Source organism: Lagopus leucura, unplaced genomic scaffold, assembly GCF_019238085.1.
Source record: "Lagopus leucura isolate 7727_CA_CO unplaced genomic scaffold, USGS_WTPT01 Super-Scaffold_739, whole genome shotgun sequence".
Lineage (NCBI taxonomy): Eukaryota > Metazoa > Chordata > Aves > Galliformes > Phasianidae > Lagopus > Lagopus leucura.
Window position 1 is genome coordinate 16,166,277 of NW_024962255.1, and position 26,976 is coordinate 16,193,252.

General features: G+C 47.4%; 2 protein-coding genes across 3 annotated transcripts in view; both read left to right on the forward strand.

Moving 5' to 3' along the window:
* Nucleotides 1-8,587, forward strand: part of NOLC1 (nucleolar and coiled-body phosphoprotein 1) — an 11,975-nt gene extending 3,388 nt beyond the window's left edge. Inside the window, exons 7-14 of the mRNA XM_042863305.1 lie at nt 1,357-1,504; nt 2,169-2,309; nt 2,709-2,798; nt 4,018-4,161; nt 4,373-4,927; nt 5,654-5,766; nt 6,141-6,221; nt 6,509-8,587. Of these exons, the coding sequence (XP_042719239.1) occupies nt 1,357-1,504; nt 2,169-2,309; nt 2,709-2,798; nt 4,018-4,161; nt 4,373-4,927; nt 5,654-5,766; nt 6,141-6,221; nt 6,509-6,667 (1,431 nt within the window). The 3' untranslated portion in view covers nt 6,668-8,587. The remainder of the gene's footprint in view (nt 1-1,356; nt 1,505-2,168; nt 2,310-2,708; nt 2,799-4,017; nt 4,162-4,372; nt 4,928-5,653; nt 5,767-6,140; nt 6,222-6,508) is intronic.
* An 834-nt stretch (nt 8,588-9,421) lies between these two features.
* On the forward strand, nt 9,422-19,052 carry LOC122175428 (2-hydroxyacylsphingosine 1-beta-galactosyltransferase-like). Of its 2 annotated transcripts, none has more exons than XM_042863115.1 (6): nt 9,422-9,487; nt 13,589-14,433; nt 16,608-16,747; nt 16,880-16,956; nt 17,330-17,549; nt 18,112-19,052. In XM_042863115.1, exons 2-6 carry the CDS (start codon nt 13,597-13,599, stop codon nt 18,425-18,427), a joined length of 1,590 nt encoding a protein of 529 aa, XP_042719049.1. In that variant the 5' UTR covers nt 9,422-9,487; nt 13,589-13,596; the 3' UTR covers nt 18,428-19,052. The 2 variants fall into 2 exon arrangements, with proteins under 2 accessions (XP_042719049.1, XP_042719048.1); XM_042863114.1 differs by lacking the exon at nt 9,422-9,487 and adding an exon at nt 9,738-9,812.
* The last annotated feature ends 7,924 nt before the right edge of the window (nt 19,053-26,976 follow it).

Here is a 26,976-nt window from a genome sequence, read left to right on the forward strand (position 1 = left end):
TATTATTTCTTGAGTCCGCATGATTTAAAGCGGTTAATAGTGGCCATGCCACCATGGAGGCAGCCAATTGTCTTTCTTTGGTAATAAGAATGTCCTTGCCAAGTCCTTGAAAATAGTCTGCCATGCGATATGGGGAGAGATTGCCCATAACACGTAAGGGACCCCATTTTTCAATGATGGCAGCTAACTCGTAATAGGGCGATCCCTCAAACCCTGGGATCTGCCCTGGAATCATTTTCTCTAGGGGAGTATTGTTCTCCCCCTTGACCCATTTATAGAAATTCCACAGGAAAGACATGTTAATTTTAGTATATTCAGCCTGCCTGGCTCGCCAAGTGTATAACCAAGATGTTATAATTGCAATATAATCAAAAGAGTAAGGCAAAGCAAACAGGGATCACAAAAGAGAATAAGTAGAAGAGCTTACCCTTGGGTTGAGCTCACTAGAAGATATCAAAGAGGAGGATCTCCAGAAGAGATCCTTCCCCTCTGGTAGCCAGCTCTTAAATAGGTCCAGGAGGGGTGGAGCCTGGCTCCACCCCTTCTGGTAGCACAGGTGAATTGCCTTCACCTGTGCTCCTCTGGCTGACTCAAGGCTCACCTCAGGTGATTAATCAGAGGTTCAGGCCGTGACTCAGCAGTTCCCATACACTCTGTCTTTTAGAGTATGTGCACATACTGCATGGAAGCTGAGTAAAGTATTTATGGCTATTAAACAGTTGTGGGTTTTTTGGTTTTTGTTTTTTTTTTTTTATGGTGGGATTATGCCATAGAATTATAGAATAGCCCAGGTTTGAAGGGACCCTAACGATCATTGAGCTCCAAGCCTCATACCGTGGGCCAGTTGCCACCCACCAGATCAGACTGCCCAGGATCCCATCCAACCTGGCCTTCAGGGATGGGGTATCCACAGCTTCTCTGCTGTCACGTCCTCACCGCCCTCTGTGTAACATTCCTAGCAGAACATGACCTAACATGTCCTGTCCATGCCCTGACTTTCCACTGCCACTTCTACAGGAAAATGTCTTCTTATATTTTAACCATATAGTCTCCCTTGTACATTCATTTTGCATCAATTCTCTGTGCTTAGCTACCTGTGCTCTTCAGCCAGATTAGCTCTCAGTTAAGAATTTATGTAGCAGAAAATAACAGCAGAGTGGCCGTGATGTGATACTCATGTGTTTCCTGGAATTTGCATGTGAGAATCTTCATTAATTTTCTTCCTTTATGTTCAAAATTTGCTGCCTTTTAAGTGAGACATATAGTTAGAGATGTGCATCCAACTGTCCACCCAAGTTTTCCATAGCATGTGCTTGGTTTTTTTTTAATCTGTATTTCTTTCCTTCTTGTGTTAAGGCTGTTCCCAAGAAATCTGTGCCCAAACCTGTAGTCACACAGACATGTCCAGGGAAAACCAAACCTGCCAAGGAAAGTTCAAGTAGTGAAGACTCTTCTGACAGTTCAGATGATGAAAAGCCACCTGCAAAAAAAAAGCCGAAGTCTGGTAAATGCTAGATACCATTGTTCTATCTGGGAGAGTACTTCTTTTAGGATGGCAGGACTTAACAGCTGACAGCCAAAGGCAAATTTTGCTGCACGCAAACTTCTAAGTGCTGCTGGTTTTGTGAACCAGAAACATAGCAGCTTGTTTCATGTGTGCTTTTGGGACCAAGCTTAAAATTCAGACCTTCTCTCAGCAGAGGATGGAAAGTGGTGGAGATTCTGAGATTCGGTTTACTTGTCTGCATATCCACTGTTCAGATGGCCTTTTAAGGCCCTTAAAGGTTTCCTGTCTGTCAGGATTTGGGAATTCATTTGCCTGTGATTTGGCTATCCTGTAACTGCAGTTTTTAAGTTGTTTTAATTTTTCCCTGAAGTATCCAGGGCTGTTAAGTTGTGGTCTTATGGATGGTCTGATGGACTGAACGAGTCTCTGTTCAATACAGTACAGTGCTCCTAGTGTTCCCTAAGAGGGTAGCTAAACTTACAGTAGAAGCAGTGGGTAGCAGTGAAGTAAGTGTAACATTTGAAATTACATGCTGATATCTTTGTACATAAAAGAGAGGTGTAAATGGAACCAAGAAGCAGAAGTGATTTATTCTAACTATAGCATCTTAGATATGCTGCTTGTGTTATCGTATGGGCATCTGAATGCTGTTTCTCTGCAGGTCAGTACAGTGCTGTACCACCACCTCAAGCTGTGCAGACAAAGAAAGTTCTTGCCAAGGCTCCAGTGAAAAAGGCTGACAGCAGTGACTCTTCAGACAGTAGTGATGAGGAAGAACAGATGCCTCCAAAGGGAGGAACGGGTATGTTGTGAGCAGGAGGCTTCAGAAGAATTGTTACACAGTGTAATCAGTGTTATGGCCATCTTTTGGGTTCCATGAAAAAGGCATATGACAAGTCTGTGTTACTATTTGCTTCTCTGAAAATTTCTGAGTAATTGGAAGCTATCTCATATAGAACACAGTGTATGTGACTGTGCAAATTGGGTTATTTACACATGTTGGTATGAAAAGTCATAGGGATCTTGTTTCATGAGGATGAGTCAGGCCCACTGCTGAAACTGGCCAGGTTCTTGCTTGGCTTCTAGAGTGCTGACTGAATTACTAGTATACTGAACAGGGAACTTTCTGGGAAGATTTGAATCTCAGTACAAAGGTTTTGTGTAAATATGACCTGTATTAATTTTAGACTTGCTCTTGCAGGCAAAGCAGCAGTAGCTAAAACAGTCGTTACCCCAAAAAGCAAAGCTGTGACTGCAAAGAAGGCTGAATCCAGTTCAGACAGTGACTCAGGTAATTCAAGAAATCATTTTGTTTTCTGTTGATGTTTTTGTTGGCTAAGGTGGTTTGCCGTGGTGTATCTGTGAAAAACCTTTAGTATATGAGCTTAAAAGTTTCGCAGTCTCCACAAGTTGTGAAATTGAGAAAGAGCCTGCTGTGCAGGGCACATCCTGATCATGAGGCACAGCAGAGAGACTGTGTTGCCAGGTGGGAAGGGTGGAGGCATTGTGTTTCTCCAGGAAGGTTCATGGTTAATCTTGTGTCCATATCTTAAGCTTTTCACTTTCTGTTATCCTGTTATGGGCTTTGAGAGAAGCTTTGAAAATAAGATAGAAAAACCTACTACCACCATACCAAGCTTAATTCTATCCATAAATAAATGGACAAAGTTGCTTTCTAATGCGGCCCAGCATACCATGTTTTTTTCCTCCTGTTTAAAGGTCTCCTGATTTGTTTATCTCAACATTTCTAATGCTGCAGTAGGGTTGTGAGTGTTAGCAGCCTGTCTGTCTGCAGACAGCTAGCACTAGACTGTGTGATCCTTTAACAAGTGTCAGGAGATCTGTGTTTTCTGTTTGTTATTGTCTAGTTTTTCAGAAATGAACAGTGATTTGTTTACTGTTGTGAAGATGATGTTCAGAGGTGTTGGAATAGATCAAGCATAGTGTTCCAGGTTACTGTCAGACAGGTGTAATTGTGCACAGAAATCTCCAGTCTCAGTAGTGGAATGTTGCTAAGCACATTTGACATAGCAAGTAGAATACTGAGCTCCTGTCCTATTGCCTCTTCACAGTTCCTGCCTTCATAATTTCTTGCCTTTATTGATTATTTTCTTAATGTTTCTTCTTTTTGAGTTTGTTTTTGGTGATATTTGCAATTTCTTTTCCAGTCCCTTACTATTACTATAAATTATACGTAATAAGATATATTTAACATATGAATCCTATTTAGCAAATATTTATCTGCTTTTTTGTGCATGCTTTAATAAATAGCTTAAATTTCTATTTGTGTTCACTTCTCCCAAGAAGGAAGATAGGTGCAAAGTTGAGTGCTGTCCCCTGCCCGCTTGGGAAGCGTTCATCAGATGCTTCTTATTGCAAGTTATCTGTGGTTCCACACATAGCCACCACCGGTGTCACTGTTTATTTTCTCATGAGTTACGTACATGTCATTACTAAAGTAACTTGTACCCCAGGGTTATTAACTGAAAGAATGTACTACTTGTGTCCAGATTCTAGCTCTGAAGATGAGAAGAAGGTAGGGAGTAAGCTCTCAGCTAAACAACCTGTGATAAAGAATGCTTCCAAACCAGCAAAAGCAGCTGCCAAGCCTGGACAAGCAAAGAAGGACTCCAGCTCCTCCTCAGACAGCTCAGGTATTGGGATAAGAGAAAAAAGAATTATTGTGTGCATATTGTACTTGCGAAATCTGTGTTTCCAGCCAGGGTGTGAGGTTGCATTTGGATAGGGATTGCCCACTGCTGTGTTGTTTCAATCAATTAAAGAAGTGTACTGTGACAGCACTGAGTCTGTTAACTTCATGTTGAAGGAGTAGGGCTGAGTCTTGAATTCTTGTTTCCATTCTAGATTCTGATAGCTCTCACAAAAAGATGCCTGTGAAACCTGCAGGTAAAACAGCAACCCCTGCAGCAAAGAAGCCACAAGCTACTGCAAAGAAAGCACAAAGTAGCTCTGATTCAGATAGCAGTTCCAGCAGCTCTGAGGAGGAGAAGAAGAAGAAAGCCCCTCCAGCTAAATTAGCTAGCAAAACAAGTAAGCCAGTGTCCAAACCAATCCCAGTGCCCAAAGCAAGCAGTTCTGACTCCGAGAGCTCAAGCAGTGAGGAAGAAAAGAAACCAGCAGTGAAACCAGTCAACAAATCTACGGGTGCAGCAAAAGCAACTGCAGGGAAGAAAGCAGCTGCATCTAGCAGTAGTAGCTCTTCTGATAGTTCCAGCGAAGAGGATGAGAAGCCCAAAAAATCTGGGAAAGGGGCACAAAACACTTCTCAGACTGCTGCCTCCACAGAGAAAGCAAAAGCATCCACACCAGCAGCCAAGAACCAGAAGTCTAAGCCAGCTGGTGACAGCAGTAGCAGCAGTGAAAGCAGTTCTGAAGAGGAGAAAGGAAAAGCAAATGGAGGTATTGCCTATGGTCTGGGAAGTGGGATCATCAGTCAATATGTTACAGAGCTGAACATGTGTGGGAGCCTTTCTTAAATGGTGTTCAGTCTACTTTCTGTGTTATGTTATGCTATCTGCTGCAGTACAGAGAGGGAAGAACCACTTTTTAATTTACTGTTCCTTTTTGTCTATGTTATGTATCTCCTGGCAGAGGAATTTATGATGACATGAAACCCACTTTGTACAGTTGTTATTAGTTGCTGTCTGTGCGTTTATTAGTTATTAGTAACACTATGCAGACTGCTGGGGGACCTCAATCTGTATTGTGAATGGATCACCACAGGTGTAGCCCCAGTGCACAATCTCAGTTTTGTATAGACAGGACGGAAAATGCTCACAATGAACTGGAGATGTGCTTGTGTATTTACTGTGCAACTCCAAGAATTGGCAGATTTTAACTGACAGAACTTTCTCAAATTCACTAAATCATTAATGTAGAGGTACTCAGTTACATAAAATTTATGTTCGCCCATTTAGATAGATAGGATGGCAAAATCCTTGCTGCTCAGGGTAGCTATGGGTGTCTGGTTTTTGGTTGTTGGTTTTTTGTTGATTGTTTTTTGGGGTTTTTTTGGTGGGGTAATGTAGAGATTGATGTGTCTCAAGACTACATTTTGGGGGAGAGATGCCATTGTCTTTTTCCACATTGCAATTACTTGAAGTTTTACTACGCTACTTCTAACAGGCATAGTCGAGAAGAAACAGAAGAGAGAAGTTGTTCAGGAGTCAGAGACACCAGACAATAAAAAGGCAAAGAACAAACCTAAAACACCACATACAGTTCCGAAAGTGAAACGGGTGAGTGAGAGCAAGCTGCTGATTGGCAGGAGAGGCATCTTTGCATGCTAAAACAATAGGGTTCTTTTGTGGGATTTCTTTTTTCTTTGGTCTCAAGCCATAGGAATTATTTGTGTTTTTGCTCCTTCCTCAAGCACTTGAATCTTGTCTGGAGAACCCTACTTAATATACATAATGTTATTGTGGCAAAGGCTGATTGGATGTGCTTGCAGAGGAGCAGCCCTGTGCTACCTGATCTGAAGAATGGAAAATATAATGAATCTGAGAAATTGTTAAGGCTTTAGGTGACCCATACAGGAACAGAGAGGGAAGGAGGTTGTCTCTGAGGGAAGATATGTGCTAATATGTGCTTAGTGTGCCTTTTTTTTTAACAGGCAGCTTCTCCTTTCCGACGTGTAAGAGAAGAAGAAATTGAGGTGGATGCCCGTGTTGCTGATAACTCCTTTGATGCAAAGGTATGGTTAGGTGGTGCTCAGAGGGGGAACCCTTGACCTGTGTAAATATAGGTCTCCAGAGCAGATTTTTGAGCAGTCATGTGATGGGAACTTTTTCCACCAGGAGGTGCTGTTAGGAGGTGCATGAGCACTGCACGAGCACTGGCTGGAGGAGTGCACAAGAGTATTGTCAGCTCCAGTATTTCTGTACTGGCACTTACTGGGCACGATGAAGGGCACAATGTTGCTTCAACTCTCTCGAATACTGATATGAGTTTCTTCTTCCTCTCCCTGTTCATCCCTTACAGAAAGGAGCAGCTGGTGACTGGGGCGAGAAGGCCAACAATATCCTGAAATTCACTAAGGGCAAATCTTTTCGCCATGAGAAGACTAAGAAAAAACGAGGCAGCTACTGTGGGGGCACTATATCAACCCAAGTAAATTCAGTCAAGTTTGAAAGCGAATGAGAATGTTTCCTTGAAAATTTGTGAACCGTCTGCTCACCAGAATCACTTGGATGGGCACGTGGATTTTATGGACATGAAACCGTCCTGGAACGCAAACTTCCACAGCCCCCTGTGGGCAGGCAGCTTCAGTATGGGGGTGTGGGAGAATGGTTGGACGATTTCCTCCTTCATTTCTATCTAATATTGATTTAGGCCCCTCGTATGAAACCATCCTTGAGCTGGTGTTAAACACCACTAGGGTGACCTCCAAGACTTAAATTTTCTAGTCTTATTTTAAAAGACTTACAGTAATTTTTGTTTTGTTTGTTGTTTTGTTCTAGTTTCCTGTCATCTAGTAAAAGGGAGAATTTATTTCCCTCTAACTTAACCCACTGTTTCTTTTTCGGCTACTTTAACTTGGATACCTGTGAAGCTGCAAGTACTGTGACTTGTCTTTGACTGGTTACCCTGAGAGCAGCGACCCATTTGAATCCTGTGGCTGTGATCTCCACTCATATCTGACGTTTCAAATTCACAGTTGCAGCGTGTCCAGGTTTTTTTTTCTGATTGCTTTGTATTGCAATAAACTCTTACCTTCCTCTTCCCTCATTTCCTATTGAGGGTACTGGCAAGAGTAGTTAAGGAGAGTAAATTCATCTCAGTAGCTGAGGAATCGCATGGCTTTGAGTTGCAAGTTGGCCAAGGTCTTTACTGTATTACTGTGGCACTTTTGGTAAGGCTTACATTGGGAATCTAGCCAGGGAGTGGAGATAGCCTCAATACAGTCAACAGTTCCTGCTGTCATGTTGGAAGAAGTGTCTTTGGCTCAGCGGGAATGCTTAAGGAAGAGGAGAAAGTGAGGGTTTTTGTTTATTTTTAGCTTTTTAAACCCAGCTCTGCTTTTTGCTGTGGTTTCAGTTGGGTTTTTTTCCCAAAGAAGCTTCGACTGCAGCATGGCACCACTCTGTTCTCTCTGAGCATATAATGTGCCAGTTTGTGCTTACTCAGTACTGTGCCACACCAATTGATCATAGATGAGATGAATGTAACATTAATGCCTTAAATTGCTTTGGTGAAATCACTTGCTCTCTTTCAGCGTTTTTCTACTTGTGAAGTCCCTCTGAATAAGCAAAATGCCAGTTTCCCATCACCTTATTGTATATAGTTTGGTGTTGCACCACAAGTTGCGTAGTGTGAGTGAAGTCTCAAGTTCAGTAATTGCAACAGGAAGTGAGATTTTATAAGCAATGAGATGATCTGAAGGCTTGCTGCTTTTGAGAGATCTTCATTTCCCTCTTAGGTGGATTAAGTTAATTTTAGCCTATGGAGCAGTATGCTGAGCACATAGCCAATATGGGTTGAACAGTGTAGAACATCTGTGGGAAAAGAGGCAGTGGGCAGTGAGATTGCCTTGCCCCCATGCTGTGACACCGCTGCCCCTCAGAGGCTGTTTCAGTGCCCTCCCAGGGGATTGCCAGTGAGGAGAGCCCTGTTGCTGCAGGAAGCCACAGTTGTGTGCAAAGCAATGTCTCATAATTCAGCATTGCTTGCAACTGATGACCCAACCCCATGTGCAGATGCTGCAACTTGTTTCCATGAGCATTTTCAGGACTTCCCCTGGGGTTTGCACAACTGGGCTGGTTGCTGGATCCTCGGCAACTGTGCAGAGGGCTGGGGGGGAGAAGGGGAGGGCAGGGGCCACAGATATCACACAGCATTCAACATTGGAGGCCAAAGGAAGGTGGGAAGAATTTTTACCTGTGCTAGGGATGTGAACAAAACCTTGCTTATAGTTTATCATTTTAGTTTGTCATTTATTTTGCCCTCTTCTGTTTGAACTCTCTAACTGCTGAAAGACACTTTTTAAGAACTGTTGTGCTTGGGGTATTTTATGTGTGGGTACTCAAGTGTCTCCAAAAATAAAGATTGCTGCCTTTGTAATCTGTGTATTTGGTGTGAGGGGGCTGGTGGGATGTGGGAAGGGTTGGGTGCTGTAAAAGCTGCAGCGCTAAGGCTGACTGCATCAGTTTGCACCCAATTCTTGGGGCTGGAGTTGGGTGTTCAGCTGGATGTAATGGGCCTGCAGAGGGAACTGGTGCCTGTGCAGCTGGCTAGTGGGTGCTGCTGCTGCTGCTGCTGCTGCAGCAAACTTGGAGAGGATGGAAGATAGAAGGTTATTTACTGATGTCAAGACAAGCTGAGACTTCTTGAGATCCCTTGCACCAACTCTCCTGCAGTGCTGCTGCCAGATTGACCTTATGGTGTTTAGCAATGTAAGTTAGGTAGCTCCAACCTGTGGGAGTAAGAATTGGCACAACTCGAAAACGTGGAAACCTATTAAAGGTGTAATTTGTGTTCCCTTTGATGCCTTCCTGCTCTGTGACAGCCTGCTCAGGGTAAGGGAACGCCCTGAAGAGCACGGCCTGCTGGAGGTCTTGTGCTGCGGCGCTGGTGTTGCACCTCGTGCTGCACCTCCAGGGAAGGCCAGGAGAGAAGTACCGCGCTGGTTGGCATGCTGTGATTAATGCCATCCATCAGTCAGTCCGTAACCACTGCCCTCCATCTCGAACGCGCTGTAGGAGGAGGCGGTGTAACGCCGCCCGCAGTCGCAGCAGCACACGCAGAATGTCACAGGCCCCGCTGGAACCGACTGAGCAGTGCTTTGTGGCACTCCTAAGGAGAGACTGCTTCTGGAGCTGCAGGGCAAGCTCGGCCTGCATCGCAGCTCTGCCGCCGTCCCCGAGTTAGCCCGCTTCCCACGTGGCGTTTCGGCTTCAGTGGAGCCGCGATTAACGTCGAACAGGACAGACAGGACGGTCTCCCATGGGACGTACAGTGCCGGTAAGGGAGCCCTGCCGCACAGCCACCATCCTGCCCCCGTCCCAGCCCGGAGAGGGCTCCCGGCCCCGCCTGCCCGTGCGGCTGCAGAAGCCCCGCGCCGCCCCCTCCCCGCACTCCGGTTCTGCCCACCCGCGGCCGCGGGTACGGCCCTCCCGGAGCTCCTCCCGCCCAACCTGGCGGGGCCGGGGCGTGGCGGAGCGGAGCAGCCCCGGGGCCGGGGCCGCCCCGCCCGCACCCTCCGCCGGCCGGCATGAAAGGGGAAGGCGGGCGGGCGCCGGCCGCTCCCTTACCTTCGCCGTGCCGTTCGGGCCGCGGCTCTGTGCAGGTGGGTGCCGGTCCGGGGAGGGCTGCGGGAAGAGAGCCTCGGGGGCGGCGCCGCGCCGTGGGTGTCCGAGCGCTTCGCTGGCGGTGGGAGGGATGAGGCGCTGCAGGAGCCCCCCCGCCTTCACGGGGCTGCTGGATGGCGCGAGTTGGGTGCCCTGTGCGAATTCACTGTGCGAATCGGAGCCCGGATACACTGACGCTTGAGCCTCAGTGCCTCTTACAGCATCTTCCTCTCGTTGACCGCATCTCAGGGGCACCTTCCCTACCCTCCTTCCTCCTCCTCCAGTCCAGCCCTAGTTGATGGTAGCTCGGCTAGGTTCCATTCCACTCCTGCTGTATCCTTAGAGCCAAGTAGGCTTTTTGTGTGTGTGTTTTGTTTTTGTTTTGTTTATTTTATTTTAATTTAACTTTATTTTATTTTTAACGTGGAGGCGTCAATGATTTTACAGAAGATGAGTCTTATCTTCAGCTTCTCTGCCTCTGTAATTCTGCTAAACGTGGCCCAACTTGTCTGGCATGGCTTTATCAATCCCAGGTGCTTCCTACACAGGTTGCACAACCTCCTGGGATGCTTAATGACTTCTTCCTTTTAATGTGGTGCTCCTCCAAAGCAAGGAGCCGAAATGACAGAGCAGTGCTGGGTAGGCTTTCACTCCTCCCATCCCTCTGACCTCTCCTCTGAAGCTCTCTGCTCTCCTGGCCCTCTGCTTCCCTCTGCAACCTTGGGAACCTGTTCAACCTGTGCATCCTACAACCCTCTTTTAGCCCAAAGCATGCACCGAGCTGTTATGTGTGCTTATAAGATGTGGCTCACGTGAATATTAGGGAACTGCTCTGGCTGGCTGTCCCTGATGCTCTCAAAGAGCCTCATCTCAGCTGCTTCTGGTCTTGCAGCCATGTTGCAAACAAGAGGAGAGCCTTCCTACAAGCCTGCTGGTGAAGCAGGCAGTGCTACAGAGCGGCTCCAACCCCGGCAGGAGGCACCTGGGAAGTCTGTGCATATGGAGTGGGAAAACCTATCCCATCACATGGGCAGGTTTAGTGCATGGTCAGAGAGAAAGCAAAGGTGTGCTGCTGGGCACCACTGGGCAGTCTGAGTTCTTGGAGCGGTGTGTTTCCAGATGCCCTGATAAACTGACACACAGACTTTAATTTGTCCTCCTGGTTGTTAAGGATCATCTGTTCTCTTTGGTGCCAATGTTTCCTGCTGTGAGCTACAGGCTGCCAACCTGCTGCTGGCTCACAGATTCCCACCATGCCTTCACAGCTTCCTTTGTACCACCTCAATGACCCAGGAATGCTGTTGGAAATGGCCCAAGGTCCTAAAAGTTCTAATCTGATTCAGGACTGCATCATTCCATCCAAAATAGAAGAGGAGGGGCTTCTGATGAGCTTCTGATGCTGTTGTGTGGAAGTGGTGCAAGGCATTGGTTGCTTTGTTAGCTTGGTTGCTGGTATGATTTTCCCTCTGATCTTTAGGAGATGTGGGCTTTGCTCACTCTTGGAACTTCTTGTGGCTGCTGTGAAAATGTCAAATGGGAAACGCCAGGAAGGTTCATTGCTCTGAGCAGACCCGTTGCACACTGCTCATTCTGCAGGTGAACAGCATTATAAAAACAACAACAACAACAAAACAAGACAAGGCTTTGTTCAGCACTGTATCTTCTAGGTTTTCACCAGAGATTCCCCAGGGCAGCTCCCACTGGTAACACAGTGCTGTCCTGCAGCAGCTGTGCTGCTCTGAGCTGCCTGCCTGCATGGGACTTGTGTTTCCATCCATTAGTCACAACTGAGTGGCTGCCATCAGCCTGGTGGTGGCAAATACTGCTGTTTTCTCTGATTACACCCAGCAGATGAGGCAAACTTTGGTTTCCTGTTCTAGGAGTTTAGAGCACTCAGGTGAAGATTCCTGTTGGTGCTTTGTTAATTCCTGAGAAGTTTACAGGGAAAAATACTTCTTCATATTGTGGGCAAGACTGAGGTGGAGACTACAAAGCAGAGGAAGAAATTATGGAGCCCTGTGCATTTGGGTTTCCCACTCCTAGGCGGGAACCAGGCAATAGAAAATACTAGAGGGGTAAGAAGAGGTGTACAGCACAGCTTTCTTGCTACGGGATATTTGCTCATCACCCTTTCTTTGTGGGCATCTACCTGGACTGATTGCTGCTGAAGGTTTTAGTGCTTCAGCCTGATACAAAGCACACAAAAAGAATCATCTGTCTTCAGAGCTGTGGCTGTTGGTTGCTTCAGTTACACTGATAATATATTCCATTAATGCTGAAGTCCTTCCCTGTCAAATATAGTGCACAGAGCTGATCTCAGCCCGAATGGAAGCATCCTGGGCTCTTAGTGATAACTTTGCAGTTTGTGTGATTTTGCTGAACATTTGTCATGCAAAGGGAAGGGTGTATTTTGCCTCCTCACAAACCTTTCCCTTTCCTTTCATTGTTATTTCTCACATTTTTCAGCCCCTAACTCAACACTTCCACACCACAGAAGCAGAGAAAACACCCCCAGCAGGATTGCACTCCAGAAACCCACAGTTTGGTGGTTTCTTGCTGAAGACCATTTGATCTGAGTCCAGTGGTGGCTCAGGGAGTTGTGCTCATGCAACTGGACGGCTGGGCTGCACCAGTGCCTACAGGTGCCTCTCTGGGCACAGGCAGTGCAGAGAGGTGCCCCAGGGCTGGCCAGCCTGCTCCTGCTAGCAGAGGGATGGGATGCTTTTCTTATGGTGCTTCTCCTGGTTCCCATTTTGCTTCACCACATCCCCGTAGCCCCTTAGGGGCTTAGTGTGTGAGGCTGTCCTACATCCACTTACAGTTGTTCCCACTGTAACTCCTTCCCCACCCCCTTCCCAGCAAGTCTGAACTGGGTCCTCAGGACACGGCTCTGCTTCTGACTGTTCCCAAATAATTATCATGTAATTCTTCTCCCAAAATAATATGAGGTGTGGGTGAGGCGCATTTGCTTCCAGTGATGTAGCAACACCCCTTACACAAGAGAAATGCTGTGTGTTTCACTAAACTGGGAATGGGGTGACAGCTGTAGGAGTGTGACTAAGGGGCGTCAGTGTGCCCTGGGTGTTGCGCATTGTCTCCGGGACTGCTTTCAGGGGTTGCTCTTTCCCACTGCATGGATATTCCAGCACCTGTTTCACCTTTCCAGCCTTTTCCACTGATTTCCCACAGCTGATCCATCACTGGGGAGGGGGCAGCTCTCCACCCAGACCCCTTCTGTACTTTCTGAGGTTGAGGTTTTTACCTTAGTCCTGCTGGGCTCTCTCCTGCCCTTTCTGCACCAAGCATGGTGGTTTGCAATGATAAAGGCAGAGTATGCTGTCTGGCTGGGCTGTGCAGGCCTCCTGGGGAGCTTGCACGGCCACTAAGGTCTCGGAGGCAGGCAGAAATAGAAATGAAATTCAGCTGTGCTGATCCTGTAGCGATGAACAGGGATGGAGCTGCAGGTGCCCTAGCTGGTGCTGTGACTCCACAGGGCCCCTCTGCTCCTCTCTGTAGTCAGCCCACCTGTTCTTGGGCACAGAAAAGAGGCTCTGAATTTCTGGAAAACACATGTCGTCGTACACCCTAGTATCTGACATTTTTGTTGGTTTTATTTGTGCTTTCTTTCCTTTCTCCTCCCTTTAGTGAAATCCCCGCTACTCCCCTCTCCCACCTTAGGAGCTTCTGGATTGCAGCTGTAGTCTCAGTTGTTAGCTGTCCAAGCGTGTGGCCGAGCCTTTCATACCATATAAATGGCACGTGTCTTTCCTTGCAGTGAAGAAGATGAAGGCATTACCGTGCCCCGCTGCTTTTCTCTTCCTATTGGCTGCATTCAGCCTGGAGCCATGCCGCTGTGCCAAGCTGCTGATCATGCCCACCATCGTCTTTGACAGCCACTTACGAGTCTTCATGCGTGTGGCAGAGGCACTGACTGAGCGGGGCCATGACCCCGTGCTGCTGCTCCACGAGGCTCGGGATGTAGAAGCCCACCTGCCCGCCTTCCGCGTGCAGAGATACTGGGGCATCTTCAGCACGCAGAGCGCAGATGCATGGGTGCAGGAGAAGATAAAGCGTGTCTTCCAAGGGAAGATGACCTCTCTGGAGATGTTCTCCTTTTTGGAGAAGTACCTGGAAAACTGTGACCTTGTGCTGGGAAACTCTACCCTCCTGCAGAAACTGCGGCATGAGAACTTTGACCTGCTGCTGGTGGATCCCAATGAGATGTGTGGCTTTATCCTGGCTCATATCCTCGGTGTCAAATATGCTGTGATCTCCACTGGCTTCTGGTTTCCAGCAGAGATTGGTGCCACTTCCCCCGTTGCCTATGTCCCTGAGTTCAACTCCCTGATGACTGACAGGATGAGCTTCTTTGGTAGGACTTGGAATCTCCTGGTCTACATGATCACTCGTGTGGCTACAAAGCTGGTCATCCTCCCCAAGTTTGAACATCTCATGGAGAAGCATGGGGTGGAGCCCAAGATATCCATGCTAGATCTTGTCCATGGATCAAGCCTCTTCTTCCTCTGTAATGATGTGGTGCTGGACTTTCCCCGGCCAACACTCCCCCATGTCATTTTCACAGGAGGCATCCTTGCTGAGCCTGCAAAGCCTCTTCCAGTGGTAAGTGCAGGAAAGCTTTGAGCCATGGTTGCCTATTAAGCTGGGGAGATACTTGGTGCAAATCTTCTGTAGAGCTATGTAAGTGCTGTAAGGCTGTTTTGGTGCCAGCTTGCGGTAAGGAGGCTGGGAGCACTGAGGACTGTGGGTCTGCAGGAAGGGTACTGAGTTAAGTTGTCTGTCCTGAAGAAGGAGTCAGCTGTGTTATCAGTGTAAAACGATGTGTCCTGTAATGGCAGTATTGTCTTTGGAAGTAGTTCACAAGTAAATTGTTCCTACATTTTAAGAGGAAGTAGGAAGAACAATCAGTCTTTGTTGCTTCATCACTGCCTTAAATGAATCCAGAATTTCTTCCTTAATCATGTTTCTCACAAGATATTTCTGCCTACAAGCAGGTAGCCCTAAGAAATAGCAGAGAGCTGTGTTTATTTTCTTATCAAATTGACTGTGGAGTCCCAAAGTATACAAAACCAAGATGTATTGTTCTCTCTTTTCTAAGTGCCAGCCCTGAAGAAAACTCCCCAGGCATCCCAGAGGCTTTCCCTGATCTGTACCTCTCTATCCCCAGTAATAAATTAAGAAGGACAAACCCATAAAGCCTCCAAATGAAGGACAGCATTGGAATGGAGAAGGACCTGTCTCCCATTCCTCTCATTGCTTTACCACTTTTACAAACAGTGTGGGGAAATAGGCTTGGATAATAGCACTGAGGCAGTTGGGTTGTCCTGCTGTCCCAACTGATAGACTGAAATAGAGATAAGATTCAAGTTTCACCTGATTAAATGCCTGTGAAGGTCTCTGATGGCAGCTTTAGTTGTGACTGTGGATTCCCTTTTTGAAGTTAAAAGGAGGAAATGAGATTAGGTGCTTTGAATCAGAAGTCTTTGAGGTAAGTATGGCTGCACGTTACCCTTTCCAGTGTGACACAGCGTGCAGATAATGCAATTCATGTAGGATGCTCCAAAATCTGTGTCAGAGAGTGACTGCCCTGCAGATCTTGCAAAACATTAGCTTGGTCCAATCTGGACGCATACACGCCTGCCTTATAAAGAAGGGAGTTGTTTGCTGTGGCATTACTCATGTGCTTCATGGCTTCCAGAGCCCAGGGCACCCAAGGGAAGAGTGATGGAGATAGGTCCAGAGCCAGGTGGTAGGTGGCAGCAGGCAGGTGGGCAGGTTGATACCCAGGTTATGGGATGGCAACAGGAGAGAGGCCCTTGGTCGATCTAGGTGTAGCTTAAGATATTTCCCATCTCTGCAGGAGCTGGGTTATGTAATTAAAGGATTTATTTCCTCATCTGAAACATTGTGGCAGAGAGTTCCTTTAATTAGGGCACAGTGGAATATAGATATGTATTTGAGAGTTAAGCATCTTTGGTGGTCAATCATACTTCCCTTAGCAACTTTAATACTATTTCTGAAAGCCAGATGTGGAGGCCTAACTATAATGGACAGTTTAATCCTCTGCCTTGTGAGTCACTGAAGTGCTATCCAGCAAAGCCAAGCTAGTACTTCCTCTTCCTTAACAGTTCTAGTAGTTGTATTACTCAAAAGGAAACATGGGATTCAAGAGAAGTGAGAAACCAAAGCCCCTTTTTGAAATCATCTTGATTCTTGGCTGCTGGTGGGGTTTAGGGCTCTTCTGCAAAGAAAGGCTCAAGTCCCAAAGTACCTGAGAAAGGGCAAACATCCCCAGAGAGTAACACTAAAATCTGCTTTGTAACTCCTATATACCTATGATACTCAACATTGTAGGTACTGCTAGTAAAAAATTCTGGTTTAATTGTTTTCTTAAAAACAGGGTGAGTTTTTGTGTTCTTTTTACCCTTCATGTTCTTAGACAATGTGTTGTTTGTTTGTTTCAAGAAAGTATCATATTCAAAGACAATTTGAGAAACTTCCCTAAAATGCCTCTGATGGTGAGCTGGTACATGGGGAACTTGAAAGCAGACAGAATCCATAGCAAGAGGTGCCCAGTAGAGCATATAGGAGAATGTTTCATCTGCTTCACAGCAGTTGTACTGGCTGATGTCTCCTAGTTTCCTTGCTTCCCCAGTTAAAAAGAGATGGATTTGGCTTCATCTTTTCCATAGGCTGTTCTCTGCTGGCAGAGGCAGCAGGGGGGAGGGCCTTTCTCCAATAAGATTTCAAGGCATCTGTGTGTGTTTTACCCACAGGATCTGCGTCTCTGGGTGGAAGCAGCAGATGCAGGTGTTGTTGTCGTCTCCTTTGGCATTGGGATCCGAGCTCTTCCCACTGATCTGGTGGAGAAGATGGCTGGCGCGTTTGCTCGCCTCCCTCAGCAGGTGGTGTGGAGGTGAGGAGGGCAAGGGCTTCCTTCTAACTTCAGTTGGATGAAAATCACAGTTTCCTTTCCCTCTCTTGATCTGATTGAATTTGTAATTGCATGTGTGTCTTTTCCCATCTTGTTCTTGACTTCACCCTACAGATATTTCGGACAGAAGCCAAGAAACCTGGGTGAGAACACACTGATGATGGACTGGCTGCCCCAAAATGACCTGCTAGGTAAGGCAAGGTGTGTGTGTGTGTGTATATGTGTGTACTTGTACGCCACTAGCAACATGTCCAAACTACAGCAAAGACGTACAAGGAAAACAGCACCTGTATGGGTCAAAATCTCTCACTTGTTGCATGTACCATCTGTAAATAACGTGATCTTCGTCTAATACCTGTTTTGAAGCTGTACCTCGGCTGCTATCTCCCACCTCCTCTTGGCTGTGTCCAGCAAGTTTTGGGCTGCAGAGATTAATGTTCAATCTCTCTGCTCAGCATGCTTGGCTTTCACTAAGCGCACACAAACTGTGTGCCTTGAAGAAGCCACCGATAGCCCTGTTTTGGTGCAGAAAGCACTGACCTGCTGCTGTTTCTCTGCCTGCAGGCCATTCCAATGTGAAAGCCTTCGTCAGTCACTGTGGGATGAATGGAATATTTGAGGCCATTTATCACGGTGTGCCAGTGGTGGGGTTCCCATTCTATGGAGATCAGTTTGACATCATGACCAGAGTGCAGGCGAAGGGCATGGGTATCCTCATGGACTGGAACAGTGTGACAGAAGAGGAGCTTTACCAGGCTGTTGTCACAGTTATCACTGACCCCAGGTAAGGTGTTCAGGTGCATCGAGCTCATTCTTGGTGGTGATTGTATGCAGGGGCTGGTGCCTTTCTGAGATTTGCTGTGGCACTGTGACACAGTGCACTCACCACCTAATATGACAGAAGCAAATAGTGGTTAAAGTGCCATCCAAGAGCTTTATTATTATAATTTTTTAAATCAGCTGTTAGGAGCCCCTACTTCTGACCTCAGAGTAAGTAGCTAGGGTGTTAGCAGTTGGCAGGCTGAAGGATTTGGCTCGGTCACCAGATGTGACTGGTGCTGGACAAGGTATACTGGCACAGGCTGACCTTAGACACCTATGATCTGCCTGCAGTCACTCAGCAGCCCCCCTACTGAGGAACTTGAACTGAGGGAGCCTTGCTAACGTGTAACATGCTCTCTGCCATCAGAGTGGCTTTCACAGCAGATACAAAGGAAATCATGGAGAAATGCGCCTCTGGCCCAAGGAAACACCTGCTCATCGAAAGCACAGCTGGATGGATCAGGCCACTTCTCAGCTCTGAAGCCCCTGTCAGAACAATGATTTCTTGTCTTCTTCCCTTGCAGCTACAGAAAAGCAGCTAAACTCATCTCTGCTCTGCACCTGGACACACCGATGCATGCTCTCAACAGGACAGTGTACTGGCTGGAGTACATCCTCCGTCATGACGGGGCACCGTACCTCCGCCCTGCTGTCTACGACCTCTCCTTGTACGAGTACTTCTGCCTGGACATCTTGGCTCTCCTCCTACTGTGCCTGGCCAGCATGGGATTTGTCCTCTACAAGTCTGTGGTGTGGTGCAGGAGGAAGGCGGCCAGCCCTGTCTATCAGAATGGCAATTGTGTGAGAGGCCACTTCACAGAACAGAAGAAATTGCAATAGTGGCTCAGTGTGTTCTAGGGCACATCCCTTCAGTGTGAAACGAGCTGCTGCCATGCCAAGAAATGTACGGCACGCAGGCACAGCGAGAGGCGAGAGATGAGCAGGTCTGGATGAGAAGAGCCGGGGGGAGGGAGGACTGTTGCGAAGGCCGATGTGCACACCTCTGTGTACTGCACTGGTGGGCGGGGATGTGAATTCAGGCATGGGTGGAAGTACTTAGCCAGGATGCTGGGAGTGGGGCATGGGTAGGGAGACTTCTAGGGAGGAACGTGAACTGTTTCCTTCTTATTGCGCGTTGGTTTAGATGCTGGTGTTGCTCTTCTCTCTTTCTGCACCTCTGTGGTAACTCTGGAGGTAGGAATAGCGTTTGGTTTTAGGCTGGTTCTGTTTCTCCTCTGGCTTGTTACTAGGAGCCCCAAGAGCCAGGATTCCTTCATTCAGGTGAGGACCTGAGCAGAGCTGTGGGCAGGGAGGGGCACTGGAAGTATTGTTCAAAAGAGAATGAAATCGGTCTGTTCAAAGTTCTGGGGGTAAATATTGTTCTTCCTGCTTCTTTCAACCCTTGGCAATCTTCTTTGTATTTGAGCTAAATTATTATTTTTTTTTTAAATAAAGTTATGTTCTTTCCTCCATGTAGCAGTGCTCCAGTCTTGGTTTAATGCGAGTCCCTGAGCCTTGTTTTTTCCCTTTTTGTCACCACTGCCACTCCTCCCTGTACCTCTGGGCCCCTACTGACAGCTGTCAGCAGCTTATCTTGGCCTTCCCACAGCTCTCATACTGCCTACTCTGCTCCACCTGTAACACATCCTTGAGTGTGGAACCTCTAACCCTGTAGGAAAAGAAGAATTTGGAGCAGACATGTGTGCCTGCACCACAGGAAGATCAGCCAGTAGCTTGTGGAGCTGCACGCAGGCAGTGGGCCATGCACAGGCTGTTCACAGAAGCAATGACCTCTGCTCATTCTGAAGAAAATGTCCCTCTCATTTCAACGTGAGCAGACACGCTCTTGTTCCCATCAGGGATGTGGTGTGGAGTTGATACCCACGTGTTTTTACTCACTCAGGGCTCTGAGGCAAACCCACACCTGGGTGCAGTTGCACAACCTTCCCACAGCACTGGCTCACAGCCCTGCTGGTGATGCCCTATGCTGAGGGCTCTGCAGAGCTGCCGCAAGCTGGAGAGTAACCTCACTGCCACGTCTGCCCTTGCTGGCATTTCCAGGCTCTGCTCCTGATTGCCTCTGTGTGTGTTTCTCATTCCAGCTGAGGTGCAGCACAGTGTGTAACCTAGCGAGCAGCGGTTTGGCTGGGCTCCTGGGATGCCCAGGGTTGGGGCAGTGCCTAGCTCTGACTCGGTGCTTCTCTGACACTTGGCAGTGCTGCTTTCCCTCCCCAGCTCTCAGCATGCAGCAGGGCTGCAGTAGAAGTTTCAGACACCGTTCCTGTCTAGGGTGAGTGAGAACAGGCTGTGACCCTACGCTGCTGCTGTTCTTCCCGAAATTTCTGACAGCTCCTGGGGTACCCAAGGCTGACAGCAGGCAGTCATGGGCTTGGCGACCTGCTGGGCTGTACAAAGCACAGCCTATATGGCTTTGAGATTAGGAAATGGAATGCAATTGTTCCCAGTGGAGCATAAGAGAGCAAGATGAGTAAGCAGAGTGTGCATGGGTGGTGGAACCACTGGCTACATGGCACCTTTCTGCCTCCAAGTTTAAATTTCAAGGTTGGTGTTTTCTGGAGGGAAATATATTGGTGCCATTTCTGCAGTGTGGCTGCAGGCTGCCCTGTGGTGGCTTTGTTGTCATCAACAGGGGCACGAGGGCCTGGTGGGGGCTGGAGAATTGCACCTTGTTTTGCTTGCAAGTGAAAGAGTAGGGAGAATTTTATGGCCCAAGGACTGTGCAGTTTTACAAAAGCCTGAAGATTGTTTTCCAGCTTTCTAGCAACGCTGCCTTCTTGCTGATTGCAGATTCAGAAGGAGATTCAAGGCAGTAAAATAAAAGTATGGCACCACCAGCGTGTTGTCTGCTATAGTGATGTCCTTAAGCTTTTCATGACTACTCTCACTTCCAAACATACAGCAGAGACAGGAAGCGTGTTCATCCAGGGAGTTAAAATATGCATATGAAAAGACATTTCAAAAATTCAGTGAGAAAGCTACTTTTAATGAAGTAAAGCACAAACCCCTGCACAAGGACCTCATGAGCAGGCAGTGGCCGTACAGAATGTACCCCAGAGAGTCGTCCCCAGGGAGAGCAGTGTATGAATTTGGAAATGGCCAGGAGTTGTTCTATGAGTAATGGGGTGGTTCTCTGCAGGTATTTGGATTTATCTATCAAAGATGAGGACTCTCTAGCTTTCCAGCTTTATTCCTAAGTTCCTTAACTATTCTGTGCTCCTGCTAAAGGCACAGCTTTCTCTGTTTGGATTTCTCCACATTAATCTTTCAGTGTTGAATACAGAGGGAAAGTACAACACTGCTTTCAACTGGTTATTAAGTTCAATTACCAATAATGAGCAGCCTATCACACATACAGGCAGGGCCAAAACCTGTGCTGGGGAATGAATGGGGTGAGCTCTGCCCATCAGACAGCCCTGGTTCCTCCTCTCTGGATATGGTGCTTCTTGGCTGCTGTGTGCCCTACTCTGCCATACGCAAGAACACCAAACAGGCAACAGATCCTCCCCTGTTTTTTCCCCCTTGAGGGGAAGTAGGACATGACTCAATACTTTCCCAAAGCCGAGTCCTTTTCTGCCTTCACCCACCGCTGCTGGTTCACAGGGAGCCCAGCTGGAGTGCTGGCAGTCTCACCTTTGCCCGCAAACTCCTGCCAGGGCTCTGTGGGCAGGGAGGCACAGGGAAAACACTTCTGAAGCTTTTTGAGTTCATCCAGCCATATGGGGATCCTGCTCTGCACTGGGATAGGTGGCCCTGTGAGTCCACCAGGCCTCACTTGCAGGCACCTTGGGACTGCAAATGAATGTGTTTTCCAGGGTCAGACTGGGCTGGGGACAGGCAGGTGTGAAGGAGCACAGCAGGATTTGCAAGCAGCTCATAAGGTAGTGCTGATCAGTCCCAGTGCTTTGTATGCAGGAGGGTCCTGGTGTGCCTTCCATGTCAGCATCCCAACAGGAGAGCCTATCCTCAGCCCACAGCTACCACATCAGCTCCTCGGCTGGTTTTTCCAGTCTGGGAAGGTGATGGCACCAAATTGTGTCAACAAAATTTGGCTAATAAGGGGGAACCGTCTCCCTCTGCAGGCAAGTGTGAAATCACAGCGACTGTGGGAGGAAAGCATCCAGGATGGCTCCTTGAAGGCTCCAAGATTTTGACTCATCCCATCATTAAATGGCAGTGAGCAATGAGCAAGAGATGAGGGAGTTTCCTTGTACCTGTGTGCCAGCAAACCTTCCCTTTGGCTGGTGCGTGAGCCTGGTCCAGCCCAGCCACAGCCACTTGCTCACCAAGGGCAGGATCTGCCTGTGGGCCCCTCCCTAGTTGTCCCTATGCCCTCCGTTGATCCTTTTGAGGATATGGCAATGCTTCCCTTTTCTTCCTCATTACAGTTATTTACGGCTATCTTATCCACCACAATAAGTTCTCCTCCAGGATCACCGACTCCCACAGCACAGAGGGCAGAGTTCTCCTCCTTTCAATCAATTTGTGGCTCTTTCTGTGCCCATCTGGCCAGGCCTAGGGAGCATCTGTGCAAGCAGCAGGTGTGGGTGTGTGGAGGAGAATGGCCTAGGGAGAGTGGGACACTGAGAAGCACTGAGTTGTGTTCCCCAGCCTGGAGTGATGCACTGAGCCCATGCTCTGTGGGTGTCTGCTCCTAGCAGTGCCAGTCTGAGGATCAAGACCATAGGGGGTGCTGCATGGCAGGGCTTGCTCACCTTCAGCAGCACTCCTGGTGCCTGTAGGCAGCCCGTGGGAGGTTCTCACATCAGCACTAAGTTCCCAAACGTAATTCATTTGAGGAGGGAAGTTTCTGTGGAGGTTCCAGCTGGATTTCAGTGGTGGGACTAATTGGCTGCGCCATAGGGACTGGGTGCTTTAGGCCAAGGCAGTATAGCTCATCTCAGCTATGTCCCCATGGTGTCAGCTCCAAAATGAAGTGCTGCGTCCCCCAGCAGTGCCATCCCTCACTGTGCACAGAGGACAGGCCAGGGTGGTGAGGGAGGCACGGAGCCAACACCAGCCCTGACAGAACGGAATGCAGAGGTAAGCTGCCAGCAACAGGCATGGAGGCACGGGGTTTCTCCTCAGCAGACACGCAGCAACAGCATACTGGGGGTTTCCAAGCCTGAAGCCAAGCGATGGTGTGATACAGAAACATCATGTTCCCTTCTGAATGGAGGAAGGAACTGCGCTCTAATAGCTACAAAGGTTTTGCTCCTTGTTCTTTCTAACTTTGTCCTTCCTTCCATCCCCCCTCCTTCTCTCAGTGGCCTCTTCAAACCAGCTGCTAGGTTTGTCTGAGCTGAAGCAAATTCCTGGGAAGCCCCTTTGTATGGCTGCTGAGTAATAGGCACAAACATTACTTAGGTTGTGGATTTAGCTGTTTAGCTATCTGAGTATTTAGTTTCAGAATAATAAAGAAAAGCAATTAGAGTCTTTGTTGTCCCTAAAACATCAGAATCAGGCTGCTCTCATGCTTCCCACCATCCACCTGAATCTGCTTACCAATCACACTACTCCACTGCTGCTTTTAGAGATTTCAGGTGGGGTGCAGCTGGGTTGTTCCCTTCTTGGCTTCTTGCAAGTAGCCTTAGCAATAGTAGTTACAACTGCGTGGTGATCCTCTGGAGGAGAAATTCGGAATTATTATTTAATAGAAGGCCCTTGCATCAGAGTTGGAATAGTGCTGCTGCTGTCTAATCCCTGTCTCCTTCTGTAAGGTAGGCTGTTACAAGACTGAAGTATGTTCTGATGTGAAGATCACTAACACTCAATAGAAGATTTGCAGTGTAGAGATTGCTTCTGTTACTGGAAGTCCTGGAAAACCGGAGTGACACTTCTCAGCTGTGTAGAGGTAATTGTGCCCAAGGTGGTGTGTGGAATCAATTAACAGTAGTTTAAAGAAAACAAGGTGGCTTTTTTGTATGTATCAAATCAGAGAACAAGAAGCTTGAAGGAGTGGGGAAAAGCAAAGCCTTAGTGGATATGTAATCTTAATGGGTATGTATCTAATGTCCATTGTTTGAAAAGTGAATGAAGAATTGAAAAAAGATTGGTGAACTTTTGTTGAAAGCACTACAGGTTAAACTGTGCCTCTCATGAAAACATGAGTTGGGTGAAGTCTTCAGCAGGAGTTCTGCTTCAGAGACCTTTGTGCCATGCTCTAGGAGGCACAGTCTCAGTTCAAGCAGGAGCAGTGCAAGATTTGCGGTTCTAGCCAGGGAAATGCCTAGATGGAGAAGTAGAGAGGGGCTGGCAGGGCTGTGGGCTAGATCTGGCTGTGTAAGTGACACAGAGGAATACTCTGAGCTCTGCCAAAGAGAAGGCTTTGTGTTTAGTCTTTGAGAATGCAAAGCATACACTGTAAACAATATAAGCAGCATGTGACAAGGAGGTTTGGTTAATTAACCTGTCATTGTGATGTAGTTCATTTTACTCTTTTCATCCAGAACACGTTCAGTGCTTTAAACAAAAACTGAACATCAAGTCTTTCTAATGAGCAGTTCAGAAAACACAACTGATGCACTCCTGAATTCCTTCCACTCAGCCTCTGTTCTGAGAGTTCTGCAATAAAGGTGCAGCTGATCAGGTTGCTTAAAGCATGCTAACAGTCTTGATCAAGAGTCCTTCAACAGGAATTTTGGCTCACAAGTTTGCCCCGTTTTTAAGGCAGTCAGACCTGCCTGATGTCCTCCCTCCTTTGAATTTCCAGCTGTGAAAACTTGACAGTGATGAATTAAACTGACCAACTTTCTGGGAATCTGAAGTTCTGTGGATTCTGAATATGCATTCAGCTATTGTTTCCAGAATTAAGTTTAAAAGCACAGCAACTCCAGGCAAAATCTCACTGGCTCACTCACTTCGCTTTTTTTATTCTCTATTTACAAGTGCCACCAGACTACTAGCAGGTTTAAAGAGAAAGTAACGTAGATGGTAACCGCTGCCGTGCCACCAGGAGGAGCACTCCGTTGAGATGATTTTCAGAGTCAGTATTTCATGAGGAATTTGCAACCCATAATCTTTAATTCGGAGCAGAGAAGCTGGTCTGATGGCATTTGTGCAGAGAGGAACTGCAGATAATGGCATCTTTAGGTTAAGCGACATCACCGTTACTTTTGTGTTTAACCCTTGGGAGATTAGCTATCCTTGACATTAATTTTGGAGTGCTCTGCAGTGGTAGGAGTAACTTGGTCAGGGAATAAGAAATAACTTGGAGCACTTGTAAGGGCTCCAAAGGGTGCCTTCTGCTGAACCTTCTCCTCCCATTCTGTGGATCTGCATTGTTCTGTCCTGCCCGGGAAGCACTCTCGCATGGCAGGAGGAGGAAGTCCAGCCTAGCATGTTTCCCACCACAGTTTTTTGGAGAACACCTGTATCAAGGAGGCAACACTTGGCTAGTTCTCTGCAAAACTGTTCTCAGACCTCCAACCTTTGTTGTTATTGTGCACATCCTTCAGAAGGGCCATGCTAAAACGCAGTGAGGGTCACATACAGATCTACTTGATACAGTGGCATGTTGCCATGAGAAGGAGACCTTTAGGCTGAACTGCGGCTCATCGTGTCTGCTGGTCAGCACTGTGCAGGGAGCTGCAAGGGAGGACTACTTCCTCTGTTACTGTGCAGAAGCTGTATGAGCCTCCCACTGCATCAGTGTGCATCCCAAGTGCCCATTTGGGTGACTTGTGAGGAAATGCCACTAGAGAGTGGAGAAGCAGGGCAGACAGGGTCTGCTTGTGGGGGGCGGGGATCCTCTTTTCTCCCTGGGCCTGAGGTCCCTGCTGCTCCCAGGGCAGAAGAGCTCAGGAAGGACCAGCCTTCTACCTGCCCTTGCTTGCCGTGCCTCCCTGTGCATTTCTGGTCTTTTGCTCCCCTCTAACGGCCAAAGAGAACCTTGCTGCAGACAATGCTCTCGTGGGCTCTGGTGCTGGAATACCTGCGTGCTAGATCGGAGCTGCAGGTGGACTCATTTCACATCAGCATTGTAGGATTATGTGGGCATCAGTGAATGTTAGCCTTGCTCTCAGGGTGATTCCTCCAGCATCTTCTGTCACTGTGGCCTGTGGAACGCCAGCAGGACCAAACTGATGATGGAGAAGAAATTAGATTAGAGGGAGTTTCAGGAATCAATTCTCAGTGTTTTCTGTCTGTGACAGCATGCAGTGCATGCTGTGATTTGACGTGCTTTGCATTCACTTTGCCTTCCTGGAACATTTACAAGGGAGCTAGATGCTGGTTTACTCCAAAATGTGGCGTCTTTGGAGATCCGTATGATATATATAATTTTTGTTCACCTTGGATTTTGTTCACCTTGTTCAACATGGATTTAATCTATAAAGATGAAATAATAATTTAAGTCCAGAACCTGAGAATTCTTCACAACCAAGTGCAAAGCTATAACATATAGTTACTTACAATGATCCTCACTGCATGTTTCTTCCCTGTGAACTTGGAACAAATCTGTATTTACTGAAAATCCTACAAAATTGTTCTACTGAATATTTTATCAGGACCATACATGAGTCTGAAGTTTTTATTTGCTGGCTTTGGTGAAGGGTGTTTGTGTCAGCCTCCTCCATTGTTTCTTGACTTTCTGAGCAGTTTTGTCCCAATGGAATCATGCTTCTTAACAGGGCACACAGTATGCAGCTCAAGCTGCTTTTCTAACAGATGGGAGGACCTAGACAAGGAAGACTGGCTGCAGGAGTAGTACTGAAAACCTGGGAAGCTGTGGCACCAACATGCTGCTTTCTAGGAGCTGGGACTATGGCACAAGGCAATTAAATCTGTTGGGTTGAGACTATTTCCAGCAGTAAGTACTAATATCCAGTCCTGCCACTCTTATGCAAGTAATTTTATTGCTGGTTTTAATCCTTGGCAGAAAGCAGAAGCGTTGGTTATTTGGAGATCTCTGGCTCTTAGCTGAATTTTATGGTACTATTTTATGGTATGTTCTACAAAAACCTCAAGTGTTTGCACCTTGAATGTAATCTCACAATATGTGTGGGACTACCTAGACTTCAGCAAAGACTTTGACTCTGTTTCCCACAGTATTCCTGGAGAAGTGGGTGTTCCCATGGTTTGGTCAGGTAAAAAACCGACTGGAAAGCCAGACTCAGATTGTGGTATTGAATGGAGTTAAATCCAGCTGGCAACCGGTCACAAGTGGTGGTCCCCAGGTGTCAGTACTGGCACCAGCGCTGTTTAATGTTTTTATTGATGATCTGGACAAGGGGATTGAGTGTACCTTCAGTAAGTTTGCAGGTGACACCAAGTTGGGGGGATGTGTCCCTCTGCCTGGGAGTAGGAAGGCCCTATGGAGGGATCTGGATAGGCTGGATCAATGGGCTGAGGCCAGTCGTATGAGCAAGACC